Raw genomic sequence first — 21,040 nt, 5'->3', positions numbered from 1 at the left:
TGCCTTCCCTTCCCTCACCCTGCTGGTCTCTGCTGGAAACACCTTTGAGGGCAGGGACTTTGGCTTCTAGACAACTCTTTAGCATCTATCATGGTGTTAACATGTTACTAGGTGCCTATTTTGAGGGTCACTAGATGCCTACTGATACTAATGAACAATGGATTTCTGACAAACTGATGTGCACACAGATGTTTATATTTTAGGATAAATACCAGCCTCAAAAGACAACAGAACAACATGGAGAGGGCCTGAGACTGAGTCTAGAGACCTGGATTCTGGTTCCCTCCCTGCCATCAGTTGGTTATGGGAACTTGGATAAATTGCTCCTCATCTCTAGGCTTCAGTGAAACAAGGTGGCTGAATAAAACGTATTGAGCACTTACTGTGTGTCAGCCATTGCTCATATGCTCCCAGGCTTTAACTCAGCTAAAGACTTCCTGGCCTCTGTGGTTCCTTCCACTTCAACAGGCTGTGGTTTGAGGTGGGAAGACTTCGTAGAGAATGCAAAACTTGAGAGACATCTTCCAAATTCCCAGGGGGATGTTATTACCTTTAATCATAGTAAAGGCATGGTTTCTCAAGGCATTTCTTGGTCAGAAGAAAGTTCTAGAAGGCACTTAATCCTAGGACTCACACTACCAAGGCTAGGCTACAGCCAGGCCAACTGCCTCACAATAACCTTTAGAACGTGTCTGAAGACAGATTCTCAGCTTCTGCCCCTAGAGATTCTAATGCAGTGATTCCAAAGTTGGGTCCAGGAATCTGTATTTAAGGCTTCCCAGTTGACTCTGGTGGTCAGAGAGATTTGAGACTGATTCCAACACATTCTCCATCTGTGGACAGGATCATACCTAGACAGCCCAACCCTAGAACTGCCTGGCCTGATCATAAGTGTTCCATGGAGATTTTGTTTTTTAATGTAACGAATAATTAAGTCGGCAAATATTTTACATCTGTTGTGTGCTAGGCCCTGTGCCAGGTGGTGATTATGGGCCCTATTCTCAAAGGACTCCTTGTCTCAGTCTGTCACTTGCTTTAGAAACAAGTCATCTAGCCAGAGCCAGAAGGGCACTGGAGATCACTAATCGATCCCATCATTACACAGCTGAGGAAACTGAGGCCCAGAGAGTAACTGCAATATGTTAAAGACACACAGGGAGCAAATTTATTTTCTGCTTCTAAACCAGGTGGTTTGGCCACAGATAGGCCAAGAAGAATACGAACAGACAAGCCTTGCTGGGCTTCCCACTCAGTTTATTACTATTAGACCATTCCCTTTTTCTCTACTCACATTTCTGCGCATTTCCATGGTCTTCGTAGAATCTAAGCCTAAAAATAGACAGTTTTCCTTGAGTCTTTGGGTCTTCATTACTGAAGACTCACATGTCACAGAAAACTTTAATTAAATAAATCTGTTATGCTTTTCTCTTGCTAACCTGTCTTTTGCTACAGGCATGTCAGCTGTGACCCTTATGATGGGGAGGAAAGGCACCCCACCTTCTCTGTCCCTACAGTCCCAATGCCCTACCCAGAATGGGGTTTTCAAAATCCCAGGACACCCACTCTTTGTTTCTTAAGCACTAAACCTATATATAGTAAATGTTTCTGGAAGTTTAACTTCAGATCTTGCTGAAGTTTTAAACCCTCAATTTCCAGAGGACCATCGCGAGGTGTTTTTAAAGCCCCGAAGGAATAAGAAATGCTTCCCAGAATGGAGACTTCCATCAGTTCTTGGGAGCTATTAGCCCCCTTGCCCTGGCTGTAATGGAGACCGCTGTGCCTGCCTCCTTTCGCGCTTTGAAGCCAAAAGAGGAAGGGACCGCCTCCCACGTCCACAGGGACCTGACTTCCACCTCTCTGCCCAGATTTGCTTATGTCACTGTCGCCCCGGGCCGGGGAGGTGGGGAGCTGAGGGCAAGTCGCGCCCGCCCCTGAAATCCCAGCCGCCTAGCGATTGGCTGCAAGGGCCCCGACTTGGCCGCGGATTGGTCACACCCGAGGGCTTGAAAGGTGGCTGGGAGCGCCGGACACCTCAGACGGACGGTGGCCAGGGATCAGGCAGCGGCTCGGGCGACCCTGAGTGTGCCCCCACCCCGCCATGGCCCGGCTGCTGCAGGCGTCCTGCCTGCTCTCCCTGCTCCTGGCCGGCTTCGTCCCGCAGAGCCGGGGACAAGAGAAGTCGAAGGTGAGTGAGCCTCCGAGCCAGGGGCCGGGAGAACAAACCTAGCCCCTCGGTGTCCAGCGCTCAGTGCAATGCACCCCTTTTCCCAGGCTCCCCTCCAGATGGGCGATCCCCAGGTGCGAGGGACCCCCTGAACCCCTTTGGCCGCCCCCTCTGCCGCCGGGACCCCGCCCCCGACCGTCGTCGTCTCGTAGTTCCATCTGTTGGAGAGCCGAGACCTGGTGCTTCAGGCGGGCACAATGACTAAGGGAGGAAGGTCTCTCTCCCCGAGCTCGCACTTTCTCCCCACTGCCACCTCGAGGGTCGCCTTGCTACATCTATGTCACCTCCGTGCCTGAGCTGCTCCCCTTCAGTAGGGCCTGAGAGGGAGGGCGTCACAGAAAAAAATGCCTAGCGTCTGGGTGGGCTGTGCAAGTTCCCAGGGAGACAGACAAGGAGAAAGGGGAGAGGCAGCTGGGTGGTCCTGGTCCTGAAGAACTGCTGTGGGGGGCTCTTCTACCCCAAGAATGATACAGGCAGGTAGAAATGGCCACTTGGATTCAGGGTATTGGTAGAAGAGGCAGAGATCTGTGCTAGAAAGAGCTCTGGTGTGACAGTGCAGAACACTCAGGACCCTGAGTCCTTACCTGCTCCTGGACCCCCGTTTCTCCATCTGCAGGGGGGAGTTTGGGGGTGGGAGTACACGGGGGCCTCAGAGGGGATGCTTGGAGAAGCTGAAAAATTTCCCTCTGGGGCAGCCTCACTACCCAGGACCCAGTGTCCTCATTAGCCTGAGGAAACCTGGTAATTGGAGAAAGCTGGGGACTGCTAATTCAGAAGAGGTAGAATTCTCTGGAGCCTCAGTCTATTTCCAGCAGGTGTGTGGCCCATACCTGGAGTGGGGATACTGAGGCCAGGAGTGGGATGATCCAGCATGCTTATCTCCTTTGACACTATGTACTGGGGTGGGCTCTGTAGACCTCTCCTCTACCCAGGGAGTGGGAGTGGGTGGGGAAGGAGGCAGAAGCCAGGTGTAGGGATAGACTCAAAGAGAGCGATTTCTGTCTCCAACCTCCCAACATGCATAACTCACATTTTTGCAAGCTCTGAGCTTGTGTTTCTAAAATCTCCCGGGCATTCACTTCAATTAAGATCTTATGAGTCTAGGATTCTGTTTCCAAAATTCTGTCCACTTCTGAGGAAGCCCATTGCAAGCACAGGGTTCCTTCCATGTTACTCACCCCCTTTCTGTCCTCAGCCTAAATCCCATTAATCAGCCTCTCCTTGGAGTCAGTCTAAATGGATGTGAAGCCACTTCGTCCAAGTCCCCTCCTTTTTATCCATCCCTGTTCATAATCCCCAACTCAGAAGGCATTTTCCAGGTCAGGAATGGGGTCGATTTTCAACACTGAGGTTTGGGGTGGGCCATAGACAGGCCAGCACCATGGAGTCAGTCCCAACCTCTCAGTTTTGGAAGGGTCAAAGAAGATACAATTGGGCCCTGCCTCAAGAAGGCTAGTGAGGAGCCTTCTTGGACTCCACGTGGACTCCACGAATAACTCATCATAGCTGTGTCTTCTCTGCAGAACTCTGGGGAAGGATAAATGGACTCAGAGAGAATAGGATGGGGATGGTCTAGAAAAGTTTTAGGGTGAGGTGTACAACCAGTCAGGACTTGCTGGCTAATGAAAGCCTGGGCATGCCCATCTCTGCCCCCAAGTTCTTAGAGTTCAGATATCTTAGCTCTGGGTTAGGACCCAACCACTCACCTTACCCCGAACCCCAGGGTAAAGAGATAGGGTTATGGGACATATGGAGAATGCAATGGACGAAAGGTGACTCAGCCTCAGAGGGGTGTTTTCCTCTTACCAATCCAAAGGGAGAGGCTAGGGAAGAGACGGGGTCCTCCTCTTCTTGCTGCGTCCCCTCCCCAGTCCAACTTCAGGCTGCCCACGCTCCTTGTCTCTACAAAAGGACTGCAGAAGCCGGAAAGAGTGACAACTGCTGACGTGCATGGGATCCTAGTAACTGCTGGTTTCTAGGTGACTAAACCTGGCAGAGAGAATCATGGAACCACAGGCTGACAGAGTTAAAGGGCCCTTAAGACAGCCCTGAATCTGACTCCATCTTACAACGGAGGAGCTGGAGCCCCAGAAAAGGGGGTCACATGGCATCAGAAACACAGCAAAGCCCAGCACTCAGGTCTCTTGACTCCCAGACCACTTCTCACAGCATCATATTAATAGGAGTGATAAGATGGGAGGGGAGAAAGACACAAGACCAGCAGCCCCAGCCAGCCAGAGTCCTGGCTGAGTCCATCATCCAACTCTCAAGCCATTGGAACCCTCTTCTCTTGCCTGGCTATAGGAGGATTCAGGAACCCTCATGGCCTCTCCCCTTATCTCCTCCGGCCACTGTTTCAGATGCAGTGCTCTGGGATTCCATGTGCCCAGAAAAGGGAAGGGGGCTCATAGAGGACTAAGCTGCAGTGATCAGTGGTGAGCACAGCCGTGGCTCTCCACCCACGGGCCTTCTGACCCCCACTATCCCTTGACATGAGGTTTCGTTCCAAGAGACTCCAGGCCTGTTTTGCTCTGCCAACAGATTCCCACAACCGTTTTGGGCAGCAGCATGCTTATCTCCCTGGACGGTATATGCCCAGACAGTGTAAGTGACTTGCTCAGGGCCACGCAGCCAGCAAAAAATAGAACCTAATGAAATAGGGTTCTCTTTGCCACACCCCCAAGCTGAAACTGTGCCCAGAAGCTGGTCCTTCTGTTTACAAGCTCCCATTATTAGGACAACCTGTAATATTTTTTTCTTCCATGTCTCAGAGTTCATTTTTGGATCATGGCAGAGTTAAAAAAGTGGAGAGGCTATAGACATGCCTGGCTTTCTGGCCACTAGATCTTAGTGGCAGTCTAGGGTGTATTTGTTGTGCCCCAGTTTGTCTGCATTTTAAGGTGGAACTGGCCCCGGCTGGGAGCGAGGAGGTCCAGGAGCAGTAGGAATGTTGATCTTAGGTCTGGGGCCTGCCTCCAGCACCCACCAAAAGTCACAGGGTGTGGAATATTAGAGTCATGTAAAGCAGGAAGTTTGCACCAGAGCCAAGAAGAGAGCTTGCAGCTGCCAGGGAATGGCCTGACGGAGGAAGTGCAGCCTCGCCCGGCTCAGCAGGCCTGCTTCATGACAAGAGGCAGCTCTTCTGCACCCTACTGGGGCCACGCCCTGCAGCATGGATCACTCCCTTCAGCTGGTCAGGCCCAGGTACCTTGCCTCAACAGCAAGTTCTCCAGAATTGAGGGGAAGAGAGGGAGTGAATTTGCTTCTCTAACTCCAGCCACCTGTCTCTGCCCTCTCCTGGTCTATAATGCTACTTTGCATTCCATTTGTTTATTGTCTGCCCACCTCTCAAAGGATGGCCACAAAGAACCTTAAAGACCACCTTATACAATGGCTTCAAGGTTTTTCCTTTCCTGTCACGACCAGCCCACCTGCCAAATTGTGTCAATGATGCAATGACATCCTTTGAAGAGTAGTCTCAGAGTTTTGTTGTCTGTGTCAGGGGCAGAGTAGGCTCATAGACCACATCCTACTAGCCAGCAGTGACCCCAATCCCCCCTCTCCCACTGATCATGATTCTATCAAGCCATCATGGTTGACCTGGTTGAAGAGTTGGTTCGGTTCAAGGTTCTCATTTTATAAATGAGGAAACTCAGGTCCGAAGAAAAGAAAGGACCAGTCCAAGACCACACAGGGAGTTAATGGCATAGGGACATGGAGCCCAGGTCTCCCAGCCCACAGTCCACTGCACTCTGTCCCTCCTTGTCCTGGAAGCTGACTGTGAGCAGCAGCTGGGGAGGGAGGAAGGCATAAGGGTCATCACCAGCCTGCTCAGACCCGGAACATTAACACATGCAGGTACTATTGCTTTTCCCTACCTCACCACAGCCCTTTCCCCCATGCCTGGCTCTCAGTCCTGCTTCCCTATTTGGTAACAACAGCCTCATCTTTCCTGTCCTGCAGATTGGGAGCCTCTGAATCACCATGTCCATACTGCCTCTTCCTCCTTTCTGTTCAGTTTTTCCTTCACACTGGCCTAGTTCAGGTTCTCATCCTCAATTGCCCAGATTATTCCAACAGCTACCCAACCAGTCTCCATCAGCCCGTCCAGGAATCCAGTCATCAGCTTTAGGGCAGTCTCCCTGAGAGCCCAGTAAATGTTCTGAAATTGACATGTGATGTGGAAGTAATTAGCAAAGTAAGTCATTCTCCAGGGTTCCACAGCACTCACTTATTAAGTGCTTAATATTAGTAAGTGCTTACTAGGTGCTTAACATTAATAAGTGCTTATTAAGCACTTAATATTAAGTGCATAAAAAAGCACTTATTAGGTGCTTTCATAATCATTATCTTAAACAAGGGATTAGGAGACCTCAGTGCTAGTCCAGTTCCAATTCTTGGTGATGATTTTGAGAAAGTCACTCTCCCTGTTGGGATCTTTCATTCTTTTGAAAACGGAGATGTCTAAGTTCCTTTCCAGCTCTAACTGCTCCTTTTACGGCCTGTGTTCCAGATGGACTGCCATGGTGGCATGAGCAGCACCATTTATGAGTACGGAGCCCTCACCATTGATGGGGAGGAGTACATCCCCTTCAAGCAGTATGCTGGCAAATACGTCCTCTTTGTCAACGTGGCCAGCTACTGAGGCCTGACAGGCCAGTACATTGGTAAGAGCCCACCCTTCCTCCCTGCTTTATTTGGGGCTATATGACATATTTCAATCACGGGAGCTTTTCTGGTGCACGGGGGGAAGGGTGATGGCAATCACGAGAGTCTAAGCCCCTTTTCTCAGCTCCACTGTGTTCCGTGGTTTTGTGAAGATGATTATATAAGCCTGAGGTTTGATTGCCTTTGGACATGTTCTAGGAGATTCCTAGTTATCCTTCTTCATCTCTGGGCACCTCAACCACCCTAAAGGCAGAGGGATACAGATTAGGTTTGTGCTTAGAGCTCCCTTTGGCTGGAGCATGAGATGGTAACTGGAGCTCCATCTTGCTGAGAATATCTCATTTTCCCTCAGCCCCATCTGCTTTGGTGCTCCTCTTGGCAGCTCTCTGGAAAGCAGGCAATTGCCTCGAGGCCCCAGAGTGTATGCGTGGTGTGGCGGGATGAAGGGGCAGGCTACACTTCTAATACCCATTCTAAAATAAACTTTGAAGATGATCTAGTTTAGCCTTCCCCTCTTCTCAATTTACAGATAGGAAACCAAGACTCAGAGTGAAGATACAACTTAAACAGGGTCACAAAGCTATTAGTGGCGGAATGGGGCATTTGGCCCAGGTTTCATGATCTCCTAATATGCTTACTCCATTCGCCCTAGCTGGGGTAGAATAACAGGCAACCAAAGGCAAGCGACAGCACCCAGGGGAAAACGCTTTGGGGCTGAGCAGTCTACTGGCAGGGGGTCAGGGAGGCAAGAGCAATTTGACCCTCCATGCTCTGCCTGGCAATCACAGGTGAATTCCCGGAAGTGGAAGGACGGCGGTCACGTGGCCCAGTGGCTGTGAGTGCTCTGTCTGGGATGCTTCTCTCTAGCCTTGGAACAGAGGAGAGTGCGTTTGGGCAAGAGATGGGCTGGGTGCTGCTGCAAAAGAGACCAGGGGACACTGAGGAAACTGGGGAGCTGGGCCAGGGCCTCATCTGTGTTCCTGATTTGCCAAAGATTATGGGAGGGTTGTAACCTCACCCCAAAGAAGTTCTCCGCCTTGTATCCAGGGATGGATAGTTCTTGCTCCAGGAAACTCAATCCTGAGGGCCCTGAATGAGTGCTCTAGCTGGCCCAGGTGGAGGGCCTTGGCAATGGGCAGGTGACTGACAGCTGACTTGAGGAAGGGTATTATTCTTGTCCCCCAAACCTCCAATCCATCCGGATTAGAGTCAAGAGGATAAGACCTGAGTCCCCGCATTGCTGTGAATTCACTGGTGATCTTGGGCAAGTCCCTCCCTTTCTCGGGCCTCAGTAGTTCCAGCGGCACAGCGGGTGAGCCAGGGGAGTGGTGTGGATGAGACAGGGCTCCTCGCCAGGAGACTCCCATGTCTGCTTTCTCTTTGGCCCAGAACTGAATGCACTACAGGAAGAGCTTGCACCATTTGGTCTGGTCATTCTGGGCTTTCCCTGCAACCAGTTTGGAAAACAGGAACCAGGAGAGAACTCAGAGATCCTTCCCACCCTCAAGTGAGTGCTCACTCAGCATCCTGAGAAAGCTCCTCTCACATGGCCCACGTGTCTTGTATCAACCCCAATTCATGGTGGACATTTATCGGCCACCAAGAACCACTCTCCTCTTCTAGGATCCCCAGTGGAATAAGGGAAGGGAAGGGACAAGAGAGGGAGAAGGACAGGGACAACTGGTTGTGATGTGCATCCGTGGGGAGCACCAAGGTTGGGGGACACTGAAAAGGGATCAGGCTGGAAAGGAAGACTGTGGACTCACATTATGCCTACGCCCACTGCACGTTCACTGGCTCCTGCTGCCCACTGCAGAATAAATTCAGACCCCCAACACCCTCTCCCCTGTTCTGTCCCTTCCTCTCATTTCTGAGCCCTGTGCCCACCTCCTTGGGACCCACCTAAGAACATTCCTCAACAGGTATGTCCGACCAGGTGGAGGCTTTGTCCCTAATTTCCAGCTCTTTGAGAAAGGGGATGTCAATGGAGAGAAAGAGCAGAAATTCTACACTTTCCTAAAGGTGAGTGAGCTGTCACCTGCGTTGGCTGGGGCTGCAGCCCCTCCTGGCTCCAGCCCGCAGCGTCAGGGCCCATGCCACCTCCCCTGCTCCTGGACTCTTGGGGAATTTCTTGGCACCTGACTATTGTTCCAACTAGAGGGCTCTGCAAACCCTGACTAGGGTCTCATTGGCCCATTTTACAGAAAGGCCCAGAAGGAGGACCCAGAGTGAACATACTAAGGGTCTCACAATCTTCTAGAACCACAGCTGGCGCTGGTAGTCTTCTAACTCCCAAACTGGGGCTCTTTTCTCAGGGCCAGGCTATTCTCCCACCCCAGGAAGGCCTGGGAAGGAAGAGGGTCAGGGGGCCTCAAGCAAGGTTGACACTCCTCTCATCCCTGCTCTAGAACTCCTGTCCTCCCACCTCGGAGCTCCTGGGTACATCTGACCGCCTCTTCTGGGAACCCATGAAGGTTCACGACATCCGCTGGAACTTTGAGAAGTTCCTGGTGGGGCCAGATGGTACACCCATCATGCGCTGGCACCACCGGACCACGGTCAGCAACGTCAAGATGGACATCCTGTCCTACATGAGGCGGCAGGCAGCCCTGGGGGTCAAGAGGAAGTAAATGAAGGCCGTCTCATCCCATGTCTGCCATGTAGGGGAGGGACTTTGTTCAGGAAGGAATCCGTGTCTCCAACCACACTATCTACCCAACACAGACCCCTTTCCTATCACTCAAGGCCCCAGCCTGGCACAAATGGATGCATACAGTTCTGTGTACTGCCAGGCATGTGGGTGTGGGTGCATGTGGGTATTTACACACATGCCTACAGGTCTGCGTGACTGTGTGTGTGTGCATGGGTGTACAGCCACATGTCTACCTATGTGTCTTTCTGGGAATGTGTACCATCTGTGTGCCTGCAGCTGTGTAGTGCTGGAGAGTAACAACGCTTTCTCTCCAGTTCCCCATTCCAATGATAATAGTTCACTTACACCTAAACCCAAAGGAAAAACCAGCTCTAGGTCCAATTGTTCTGCTCTAACCAATACCTCAACCTTGGGGCCCGCATCTCCCACTGCCTCCAAATATTAGTAACTACGACTGACATCCCCAGAAGTTTCTGGATCTACCACACTGCCCAACCCCCCACTCCTACTTCCTGAAGGGCCCTCCCAAGGCTACATCCCCACCCCACAGTTCTCCCTGAAAGAGATCAACCTCCCTGAGATCAGCCAAGGCAGATGTGACAGCAAGGGCCACGTACCCCATGTCAGGGGTGGCGTCTTCATGAGGGAGGGGCCCAAAGCCCTTGTGGGCGGACCTCCCCTGAGCCTGCCTGAGGGGCCAGCCCTTAGTGCATTCAGGCTAAGGCCCCTGGGCAGGGATGCCACCCCTGCTCCTTCGGAGGACGTGCCCTCTCCCCTCACTGGTCCATTGGCATGAGACTCACCCTGTCTGCCCAGTAAAAGCCTTTCTGCAGCAGCTGAGCCTACTGTGTGTGGTGCTTCTTCAATGGTGGCCGCCCCCGCCTGGGTGGGGAGTGAGGAGGAGAAGGTGGGGCAGGGTAAAGGGGGGAGGATGAGAAAAGAACAAATAAAACAACGAAAACTTTTTACAGTGGGTGCAAAGGTAATTGCGGTTTTCACCATATGGCAAAATCCAAGGCTACCTCCCCACCCCACAATTCTCCCTGAGATCAACCAAGGCAGAGTGCAAGGGCCATGTAGCCCTGTCAGGGGTGGCATCTTCATGAGGGAGGCCCCCCCGCCACAAAAAAAGGGGCAAAAATCACTATTACTTTTGCAACAACCTAATAGCTAGGTGCAGTGGTGCACTCCTGTAGCCCCAGCTACTTGGGAGACTGATGTGGGAGGCTCCCTTGAGCCCAGGAGTTTGAGGCTATAGTGTGCCGTGACTGAGTCTGTGAAGAGCCACTGCACTCCAGCCTGGGCAACATAGTGAGACTGTCTCTTAAAAAAAAAAAAAAGAGAGAGAGAGAAATTAGAGAATGCTTTGAGTCCCTGCTTTTTGGCTCCTACCTTGGCCCACTCTGCTTCTCTCACTCAGCATTTGGAGTTTATAAAACCAGTTCTGATCTACTCTCATTCCCTCCCACAGTTCTCCAAGTCAGCTAAGGTTAAGATGAGGTGTTCTGTTTGACAGATGAGGAAACTGAGGCTCACAGAAGGGCGACGCCTTGCCCCAGGTCTCCTGATGAGTGAGGGGCAGGACTGGAATTTAAACCCAAGTCTCCTGAGTCCTGGCCTAGGCTCCTTCCGCTGCCCCTGGTTGCCCTACCCTCAGGGAGGCCCTGATACGTCACCATTACTCTTGAGTAATGATGACCATCTCAGGGAAAGGAAGAAAATGGGAACAGAAGGAGGGACCCAGGAAAGCAGGGGGTTGATAGGGGAACATTAGCGCATAAATGAACATGAGTCAGAATGTTGATCTTCTTCAACTTGGATTTATGTCCATGATTCGTGCAAATAGCTATCCAGGGATGGACAGCCACCCTAATCTGGGCGTCTGGCACCACAGGCCTCCAGCTACGGGGTCCAGGGTGTGAACCTCAGGGCCTGGCAGCTTCAGGCTGGGGCCCCTCGGCGGACGTGGCTGGCATGGCCTTCTCCCATCTGTGATGGCTTCAGCAAGGCTACAGTGAGTGGTGGTGGAGAGGGCCCCAGAGCCAGAATATCCGTCATTCTCTTCTGTTCCGGAGACAAACCCACACTTCCCACAGCTCCTCACAGAGGGGTAGGGGTGTACGTGGGGCAGGTCCTGCTACAGAGCTTGAAGCACAAATTAAACACACACACAAATTGGTCATGGCAACTAGAGGGCCTGAAACCACTTCCGGGACGTTTTGAAGGAAGGGAGTCTTGGCTGCATCCCACTCTTAGGATTGCTGCTCCTGGAGGCTTCTGCAACGGATGGCAGGTCAAAGCCGGATGAGGCCTCTCTCCACTCAGCAGCAGGGAAGTGAGTTTTTCCCAGTCACTCCCAGCAGAGTACAAATGAAAGCCTTCTGGGTGGAGCCTCCCCAGTCCTGTAAACAGCTCAGTTCAGGGACTGGTGTACAAGCTGACCACCCATCTCAACCTCTCATCCAGCTGAGGCTCTGGCCACACCGTGCAAGTGGCTTCTAGTTTTTCGGCAATCTGAGGTCAGCTGGCTCTGCAAGATGAAGGTGGAGCCAAATGACACAATCTGGTCTCACTGAGGCCCCTCACGGTCATTTTTTGGAGACTCTAAATAAACAAAAATTTTGAGGACTTCATGATTATGTGGTAGAGTGAGTTTCAAAGTCTCTTACGGAATGCAATACAGGAACAGTGAAAATAACAGCTAGGGTTACTGGGTGCTACCAAGTGCCAGGGCTAAGTACCTTAGGTACGCTGGTCATGTAATCTTCACCCAGCCCTATGAGGAAGGCTGGTTATTATCCTATTGTAGAAGAGGGAACTGGGACACTAAGAGGTTTTAAATGACTTGCTCATAGTTCCAGGTCCAGGAAGTAGTGGGGCTAGGATTTGAACCCAATCTCAAATCCTGGAGCAGTTCTGGGGAGGGAGCCCCTCCCATTAAACCAATCTCTACCACTCATCAAAGCAGCCTCCAAGGGGCTCCACTGAACTTGTAGGGCTCTTCGGGGAAAAACAGAAAATGACTGAGCAGCCCAATCCCTCTTCCAATCACCAAATCCTCCAAACCACAACCCCTCCAAGGTGTCCGTCCCACGGCCTCTACTCACACACCTTCTGCAAAGGGACACTCGCTACCTCCCAGAGCTGGCTCCATTTCTGCACAACTGTGTCCCTTAGAAAGTTCCTCTTCATGTTGTGATGGACTTGGCCTCCCTGTCATTCCCACCCACTAGTTATAATTCTGTTCCCAGAAGTCCCATAGGCGAGGTGGTGCCTGGTGCCCCATGAGAGCTCTACAGGGAGCAATGGCAGTCACTAAGGTCCCAATCTTTTCACGAGTGGACACAGCTCCAGGCTCTTCAGCCTTTCATGGTGGACACCATGGTCAGGGGAGCTTTTCAAACAGAAATATGGTCATGCCACTCTGCTTTAAAAATGTCCAGTGACTACACATTATGCTGAGGATAAGACCCAGGCCCCCCACCACGCTCCGCAGGCCTGCACGGTCAGGACCTGGCTACATCCCCAACCCCGAGTTGCCCCTCTCTTTCCCTACCTTGTTCTTGGCTCCAGCCACACTGGTCTTCCCTCCGATCCTCAAATCGGCTCCCCTACTTCCCCTCCTCCCACTAAGGCCTCTGCATTTGTCATGTTCTCTGCAAAAGCATCCTCCACCCCTACCTCTCCACCTAGCTAGTGTCACTCATTCTGAGAGTCTCAACTAAAATGCTGCCCCCGGTCTAGGTCGGCTTCCTCTGCTATCTGCTCCCACAGAAACCGGCTCTTCTTCCTTTAGGGCACTTGAGTGCAGCCTGTTTGTGTGGTGTTTGTTTATTCATTTCTGCCTCCCTCATTAGACATTACACTGTATAACGGCAAGGACTGTATCTGCTTCTGTTCTCTTGGCATCCATGGCACCTGGCACAATGCCTGGCATTAGATAATGCACTAGAATGAATGGTTTCAGCCCGCCTCACTCTGTGGTTGCCATCACTCTCCATTCAACACTGTTTTGGAAAGCTGGGCCTCTCCTCCACCAAGATCAGAAAGTAACATCACCCCCAAACTCAGGCAATGCTGGCAGATGAGACGTTATCTCCCCCAGGGAGGACCAAGACTCAGTATTAGGGGCTCACCTGGTTCTGTAGGCCTGGCTGTGGGAGGGTCCATCACTTGGGAGCTCTGATTTGGATTTCGAACCCCTCCACAGGGTAGACGCCAGGTGTATTCCGGCTGCGACAAAACTGGTGCTTAATAATCAATAACCACACCCAAAAATTACAATAGCACCTACTGTGCCAGAACAATACTAAATCTGTATTAGTCAAGTATAATTGAATCTTTGTAACAACCCAGGCTGGCACTCCCATTTCACAGGTAAGGAATCTGAGGCTCAGAGGGGATAACTTGCTGAAGGTCATCCAGCAAGGAGAATGGCTAAGCTTGGATTTGAATCCAGGTCTTTGTAAATCCAGAGCCAATCTCTTCAGTGCCATACTATACTCTGGTGTTTAAAGATGTGTACCAAGAATGGTCATATGGGAGAAGCTGAAAAAGAGGCCAGCCAGGAGGTTTCTGTAATGGTCCAGGGGAGAGCTGGGATGCCTAAGGTGGGGCTGTGGCAGAGGAAGGACTGGGGCAAATGGGACAAGTGACAGCAGATCTTTGGAGGAAGAATGATAAGAAGGGAAAAGAGGCCAGGTGCAGTGGCTCACACCTGTAATCCTAGCACTTTGGGAGGCCGAGGCGGGTGGATCACCTGAGGTCAGGAGTTCAAGACCAGCCTGGCCAACATGGAGAAACCCCGTCTCTACCAAAAATACAAAAAATTACCGGGCGTGGTGGTGCATGCCTGTAATCCCAGCTACTTGGGAGGCTGAGGCAGGAGAATAGCTTGAACCTGGGAGGCAGAGGTTGCAATGAGCCGAGATCATATCACTGCACTCTAGCATGGGCAAAAAAGAGTGAAACTCCATTTCAAAAAAAAAAAAAAAAGGGGGAAAGAAAATAAAAAAAGAGAGGAGAGAAGAGGAGGGGAGGGGAGAGGAGCAGAGGGGAGGGGAGAGGAGCAGAGGGGAAGGGAGGGGAAGGGAGAGGAAAGGAAAGGAAAGAGAGAGAAACATGGTGAGGCTCTGGAACCTAGTTACATGCAGAAGTTATAAGAAAAAGCAAACGCAAACTCTGATACCCATGGCCTGGGACCTGGAGGGAGTCCTCCTTCCCACCCTGCGCTCTTACTCAGCCTTCTCCGTCCTAGACCAGTGACCCTGAACAGCTGTGGGGCAGCCCTGTGGGATTGTGGCCAGATCCCTGCCCCTGGGTAGCAGCCCAGAGCCATGCCCTGGACACCCACTTGCCACCATGGTGCTGTTTAATTCAGTTTCTTTAACGCAGTTTCTGAACCCCTCACTTAACCTTCCTCTCTGGAAGGTGTCTGGGGCAGCCTGTGTGTGCCCTGGAGCAAGGGAGGGGCACAGACTCACCAGATGGAAGAGGCGCGAGTTGGGGAGTGGGGGCGGGTGTTCCATGGCCATGGGAGGAGGGGGGTAGCGGATCTGGGACCAGTCCTCGAAGCCATGGTGTGGCACCATGGCTGGCATGGGCGGGTAGGCGTAGGGGTAGGCCCCGCAGAGATGTTCCGGGTGGGGCTCCACGTGGTAGCGCTCTCCCGAGGCCTGCAAGAAAGGCTCACGTCTGGCTTTGGCCTGCCAACAGGCTGCACAGGACACCCATCTCATCACCCTCTACTTAGAATGTTAGCTCTCTGAAGGCTAGCAGGCTGACTACCAAAGGCTGGTATGTGGTCATGAAAGGCTGCCACATGGGTACAGAAATCTGGATACATGGGCATAGAAGGCTGGATATATGAGCATGGAAGGCTGCATGGGCATGGAAGGTTGGGTACACATGCATGGAAGGTTGTGACATGGGCACAGAAGGCTGGTACATGGGCACGGAAGGCTGGTACATGGGCACGGAAGGCTGATACATGGGCACGGAAGGCTGGTACATGGGCACGGAAGGCTAGTACATGGGCACGGAAGGCTGATACATGGGCACGGAAGGCTGGTACATGGGCACAGAAGGCTGGTACATGGGCACTGAAGGCTGGTACATGGGCACTGAAGGCTGGTACATGGGCACTGAAGGCTGGTACATGGGCACTGAAGGCTGGTACATGGGCACGGAAGGCTGATACATGGGCACTGAAGGCTGGTACATGGGCACGGAAGGCTGATACATGGGCACGGAAGGCTGGTACATGGGCACGGAAGGCTGGTACATGGGCACGGAAGGCTGGTACATGGGCACAGAAGGCTGGTACATGGGCACGGAAGGCTGGTACATGGGCACGAAGGCTGGTACATGGGCACGGAAGGCTGGTACATGGGCACAGAACAGAAGGCTGTACATGGGCACGAAGGCTGTACATGGGCACTGAAGGCTGGTACATGGGCACAGAAGGCTGGTACATGGGCACGGAAGGCTGGTACATGGGCACGGAAGGCTGGTACATGGGCACGGAAGGCTGGTACATGGGCACGGAAGGCTGGGCACATGGGCACGGAAGGCTCACACATGGGCACGGAAGGCTGGGCACATGGGCATGGAAGGCTGGGCACATGGGCACGGAAGGCTCACACATGGGCACGGAAGGCTGGGTAAATGGACACCGAACGCTGGACACATGAGTACAGAAGGCTGATACATGGAAACGGAAGGCTGGGCACATGGGCATGGAAGGCTGGTACACGGACACGGAAGGCTGGGCATGGGCACAAAAGGCTGGAACATGGGCACAGAAAGTTGGATACATGGGCACGGAAGGCTGGGCACATGGGCACAGAAGGTGGGTACATGGGCACGGAAGGCTCATACATGGCCAAAGAAGGCTAGTCATATGGGCACGGAAGGGTGCTACCCGGACACAGAATGTCAACAGTGATGACAGCTAATGCATTGTGGGCACTGCCTCTGTACCAATACTGCTCTAAGGCTTTTCCTGTATTACTCATCAGTTAGTTAGCAGAGGATGTCCCCACGCCCGAGCACACACTGTGTGTCCATCAGGCTAGCTCCCTGAGGAAGGTAAGAGGATGTCAGTGCTGCCACCTCCCTCAAGCCTCCTCACCTTTGCTTTCCTCTTCTGCTGTCTGAGGGCTTCTCTTGCCTTCTCCTCATCTTTGAATGCTTTTAGCTGAGAGAAGGGAGGGAGAAAAGACTGTCAGCACAGGTGGTTTCTGGCCAGGCCTGGATCCAGGGCCTAACCAGCCACGAGAACTGACCGGCTGATGCTTCCCTCTGGGCCACCATGCGTGGGCCAGCCCTGGGAAAAGGCCCTGAGGGCTGAGCACAGCCCAGGCTATTGCTGCAGGCCACCTGCTTGTCATAGTAGTCTGTGCACAGGTCAAGAGGGTTCACGTGAACCTCGCTGCTTCTGTGCTAACATCTTTTAGTTCCACTCTGGGAGAATAAAGCCCCAGAACTGACTGTGGAAAGTCAGAGGTAGAGGTATCTTAGAGTAAACCTCGTCACTGTACAAAGAAAGAGTCAGAGAGGGGAAGGGCCTTGCCGAGGTCAAATATGATTGCAGAGCTGGAGAGAAGCAGTGAGTGTCCTGACATCCAGCCTCACCAGGGCCCTCCAATCCATGGCCCCTCTCCCCACGAGGACAGGCCAGTCGCCCTTCCTGGGTCCAGTCACTCTCACCTGAGCATTCGACAGGGTGACCTGGGCCTGTAGCTTCTCCACTTGCTTCTTCAGCTCTTCCTTCTCCTCATTCATGCGCTCACGATCACTGCGCTCCCTCTGGAAGTCCTCCTCGAAGATCTTCACCTGGTGTGGAGGGAGGGTGAAGAGAGGGAGGCGGATGGTCCTGAGTGGGGATTTCTCCTCAGGTCCAGACTCCCATGTCTTCTGCTGGGGTCACAGATGGCAGAGCTGGGGGTCGCCATGGGGAGTGGGACAGGTACACCTCCAGCCCCCACCCTGACTTCAAACAGAGTAGTTCTGTGTCCTTCTATCTTACATTCTGGGCTTCAAGGTAGAACTTTATTTGAACAAAGGATATATGGTTTTAAAAAAAGATTGAAAGCCATCAACCAGTGCAATCCTTTCACTCTGCTGAGACCCACAGGGGCAGTGATCTCAGAACCAGAGTGTGGTGTAGACCAGAGTTTGGATCTGCTGGTTCTGAGGGCAGAGACCCTACAAACTCTGCTAGGGCTCCGGGGTGCCCTGGCAGAGATGGGTTGGGTGGGGCCTGCCTCTGTCTCTTAGCCTGTAGTTTCACATCCTTAGTGCAGATCAGCTGAGACACTGGCTAGGTTCAAGGTAGTTTAGGAGGATCAAAAGCATAGTAAATTAAATAGCACAGAGACAATGGGAGAGCCATAACCTTTTCGTTTCCGTTCACCCCAATCCTTCTGTGTCCCTCAGGGCTAGTAGGTCTTTAATACCATTTTAGTACCTGCCAATCTCCTTTAAATAAAGGAGAAAAGAACTCCAATTCAGAGTCTTTATCTGGCAAGAGTATCTGGCTAGAGTTTAATAACATTGTTTTTATTGTTTATTGTGTACAGTTACTTTCTACTTGTGACAAATAATAAATGGTTTTTTTTTCCATTTATAGCAGTGATATAAAGCTCCCTTTTAAATTCATTTATTTAGAATTTATTTTTTAAATACTAGGTAAATAATAGCACGTGTGGGGCATAGAGATGGCTAAATCATAAAGGTGGTGGAGGAACGACTTAAGCTAGGGTTATGGTGCTGGAAAGGATAAACCTAGAGCCAGAGGGGGGTCCTGGCCAATGGCCAGAAAGTGGATTACTAATTACAGGTTCCATGTGATTCCAAGCCGTCTGGGCCCTCAGGAAAGCTCCAGCTCCCACTGAGCACCTCCCACCTGATTTCCTCCCGGAAGCCTCACCTGCTGTTTCAGCAACTCATTCTGCGTGACCAGCTCCTGCTTCCTTAGGAGGGCCCCTGCTCCTTCTGGGCTCCCAAATGCTGTTGGTGGAGATGATGGCGGGGTTTGGATGCTCAGTGCTTCCTCCAGGGCCTGGAATCAGGAAAAGAAAAGATGGGACCATCAGCAGGAACCCCTGGAAATCAGGGCCCTTTGGAGGGGTCATCCTCAGGGACCTCCTTCCTAATAATAATCATACTAATAATAGCCACCACCATCAGTCCTATTTAATAAATGCTGCCCTATTTATTTGCATTCTACATATATCATTTCATTAAATCTTCTGCACAGTGCCATGAAGAAAAGACTATGATCATCATCCTCATTTGATAGATGTGAAAACTGAGGCTCAGAGACCTGAAGGGACTTGTCCAAGGTCAAGGTCACACAGCTAGTAAGTGGCAGAACACAGATTCAAGCCCAGCACATGCTCTTACCCAGCAGGCTAAACTGGGCTTGTCATGCAGAAAGGGAAATCTCCCCTTCCCTGAACAGGTGTGGCTCAATTCTTAGCACCCAGACCTAGAAGGAAGATTTAAGTCCTCCGGGGGAAGCTTCAGTCTCCCCAACAATTGCCCTGCTCTGAGATTCTTCAGCTTCAGCAATCCATTCCCATCCAAACCACCCCTTCCATCCTCAACACTTACGTACATAGAGAAGACTGGATTTAATTTCTGTTTAGTTAATATTTTCCCTTTCTAACACTGAAAATGGGCTGAAATATCATCAAATAACATTTTGAAAATAAAGTACTCTTAATCTATCATGTTCACAATAGATTATATAAACAGTGTGCCCACATCTTAAAGGTTTCAGTTAACTGTGTTTCCCCTTTAACTCTGTTAACATGTTACTCAGAACTCTGGAACACGTCTCAAGACTGGGCACCCTGGACTTTGGCCCCAGGACAGCAGGACCTCCCCTCGCATGCCTCAGCATCGCCCGTGGGCCTCCCTGGACCGTGGGGAGATAAAGACGTGGCCCAATTTGGACTCGGGCTTCCACCTGGTCTACTCAGCTCCCCTAGACACGCAAAGAAACTGCAGGACCGAGAGTAAATTCAGGATGCTCCGAGGGGAAGTTATGGCTCCACTTTATCTTCCTACGCCACCCCACTTTTTAGATGGAAAGAGTGAGGTCCAGCGACAGGGAGATGCCTAGGTCATGAGCAAAGAAGGCCACATGCCCTGCATTACTCATCCACACGGTGTCTGTCCCTGGCTCTGCCAAGAAAACCTCCAAGGTCATCTTTATGATCAGCAGCATGGACAATTCTCTGCCTGGATTTAGAGCCCCAAGTCCCCCAGCTCAGGACAGATCGCTTTTCTTTCTCTGGAAACAGGTCAAGGGCCCCAGACTTGGCATAATCAGTGTTTACAAAACACCAAAACCAAAAAGAAAGGGTTTCCTCAGCAGGCCTAGGAATGCTCGACTCATGCCAGAGTCCACTGTGACCAGGGTCAGGAGGCAGAGGGAAAGGAAAAACAATTAGCACGAAACGAAAAGCTGAGCCATGAACTTAACTCCTCCAGGCCCTCAGAGAATGTTTCCTTTCAAAGCTCCCTCCTGTCAGCTTGCATCTTTGAAACCCTGCTGGAAAGCAGGCAGAACTAGAGCCGTTCCCACCAGGGCTTGGATGGCAAAACTGAACTGGAGAGGCTAAGCTGGGACTAGACCACTCCGCTTGGCTCAGACCAGAGGGTTTCTGGTTTCCCCAGCCTCTACCCTGGGGGCCCCGTCTCCCTGGATCCCACTGCACAATGGCAGGGACCTCAGCCCGTGCTCCTCCACTCCCATCAGTGTGTGCTGAACACGTGCTTGATGCCAGGCGCTGTACAAGGCGCCCAGGGTATACACCTTGGTGAAGGTGTGCACCTCCCACCGCCAGATGGGAAGACAGAATTAAATAAGTGATGACGAGCCATAAGGAGGAGTGTCAGAGAAGTTGCTGGTACCTCAGGAGCATAGACCAGGGCAAGCTGAATGAGATTCAGGGAAGGCTTTGCTGAGGAAGTGAGGGTAAAGCGAACCCTGACAATCAGGGTGGGCAGGTGAGGCGTAAGGGGAAGAGTGTACCTCCAGAGGGAAGGGTGACACAGGCTCATTCAAGGGCTGAGTCACTCCGAGTGTAGGAGGCAATGGCAGAGCAGGCGGGAAACAGGATACCAGCTCACTGACTGGGGGTTACCCTTCCTGAACTGAATGGTTGGGGGTGCCAGTGATGGGGTGGGCATTGCAGCTGGACTCAAGAGAGCCCGGCCAAGGGACCCCGGCCAAGGCACCCACCTTGTTGAGCCGCTGGATCTCCTTTTCCTGGTACTCACGCTGTCGGGTGAGCGGGCTCAGCTGATCCTGCAGGTACTTGACTTTTTGGCGCAGCTCCTTGGCCTCCGCTGTCAGCTGCTCCTTGTCGGTCTGCAGGGAACCCAGGGTTGGTAAGCTGGCTAGGATGGCCTCTCCAGGAGGCCTCGGATTCTCGGTCCTGCCTGGCCCAGCCCTTACATTCTCCCCTGGCCATCACTCC

General features: G+C 52.0%; 2 protein-coding genes across 8 annotated transcripts in view; one reads left to right on the top strand and one right to left on the bottom strand.

Moving 5' to 3' along the window:
* The first annotated feature begins 1,855 nt into the window (after positions 1-1,855).
* Positions 1,856-10,385, top strand: GPX3 (glutathione peroxidase 3). The gene is made up of 5 exons (XM_003266671.2): positions 1,856-2,185; positions 6,738-6,891; positions 8,282-8,399; positions 8,815-8,914; positions 9,301-10,385. The coding sequence occupies exons 1-5, from the start codon at positions 2,099-2,101 to the stop codon at positions 9,520-9,522; spliced, it is 681 nt and encodes a 226-aa protein (XP_003266719.2). The 5' UTR covers positions 1,856-2,098; the 3' UTR covers positions 9,523-10,385.
* Positions 10,386-11,345: 960 nt separating this feature from the next.
* The window catches only part of TNIP1 (TNFAIP3 interacting protein 1), a 51,859-nt gene continuing 42,164 nt past the window's right edge, over positions 11,346-21,040 (bottom strand). For 2 of the 7 annotated variants that reach the window (XM_030826411.1, XM_003266664.4), the window contains 7 exons: positions 20,803-20,931; positions 18,478-18,609; positions 17,256-17,381; positions 16,678-16,743; positions 15,029-15,220; positions 13,682-13,795; positions 11,346-12,149 (listed from right to left, as the gene is read on the bottom strand). In XM_030826411.1, coding sequence (XP_030682271.1) covers positions 13,715-13,795; positions 15,029-15,220; positions 16,678-16,743; positions 17,256-17,381; positions 18,478-18,609; positions 20,803-20,931 — 726 coding nt within the window. In that variant the 3' untranslated portion in view covers positions 11,346-12,149; positions 13,682-13,714. The remainder of the gene's footprint in view (positions 12,150-13,681; positions 13,796-15,028; positions 15,221-16,677; positions 16,744-17,255; positions 17,382-18,477; positions 18,610-20,802; positions 20,932-21,040) is intronic. The other 5 variants (XM_003266667.4, XM_004087243.3, XM_030826413.1 and 2 more) reach the window with 4 other exon arrangements.

Source organism: Nomascus leucogenys, chromosome 2, assembly GCF_006542625.1.
Source record: "Nomascus leucogenys isolate Asia chromosome 2, Asia_NLE_v1, whole genome shotgun sequence".
NCBI lineage: Eukaryota > Metazoa > Chordata > Mammalia > Primates > Hylobatidae > Nomascus > Nomascus leucogenys.
This window is presented reverse-complemented; position numbering and strand designations above follow the sequence as displayed.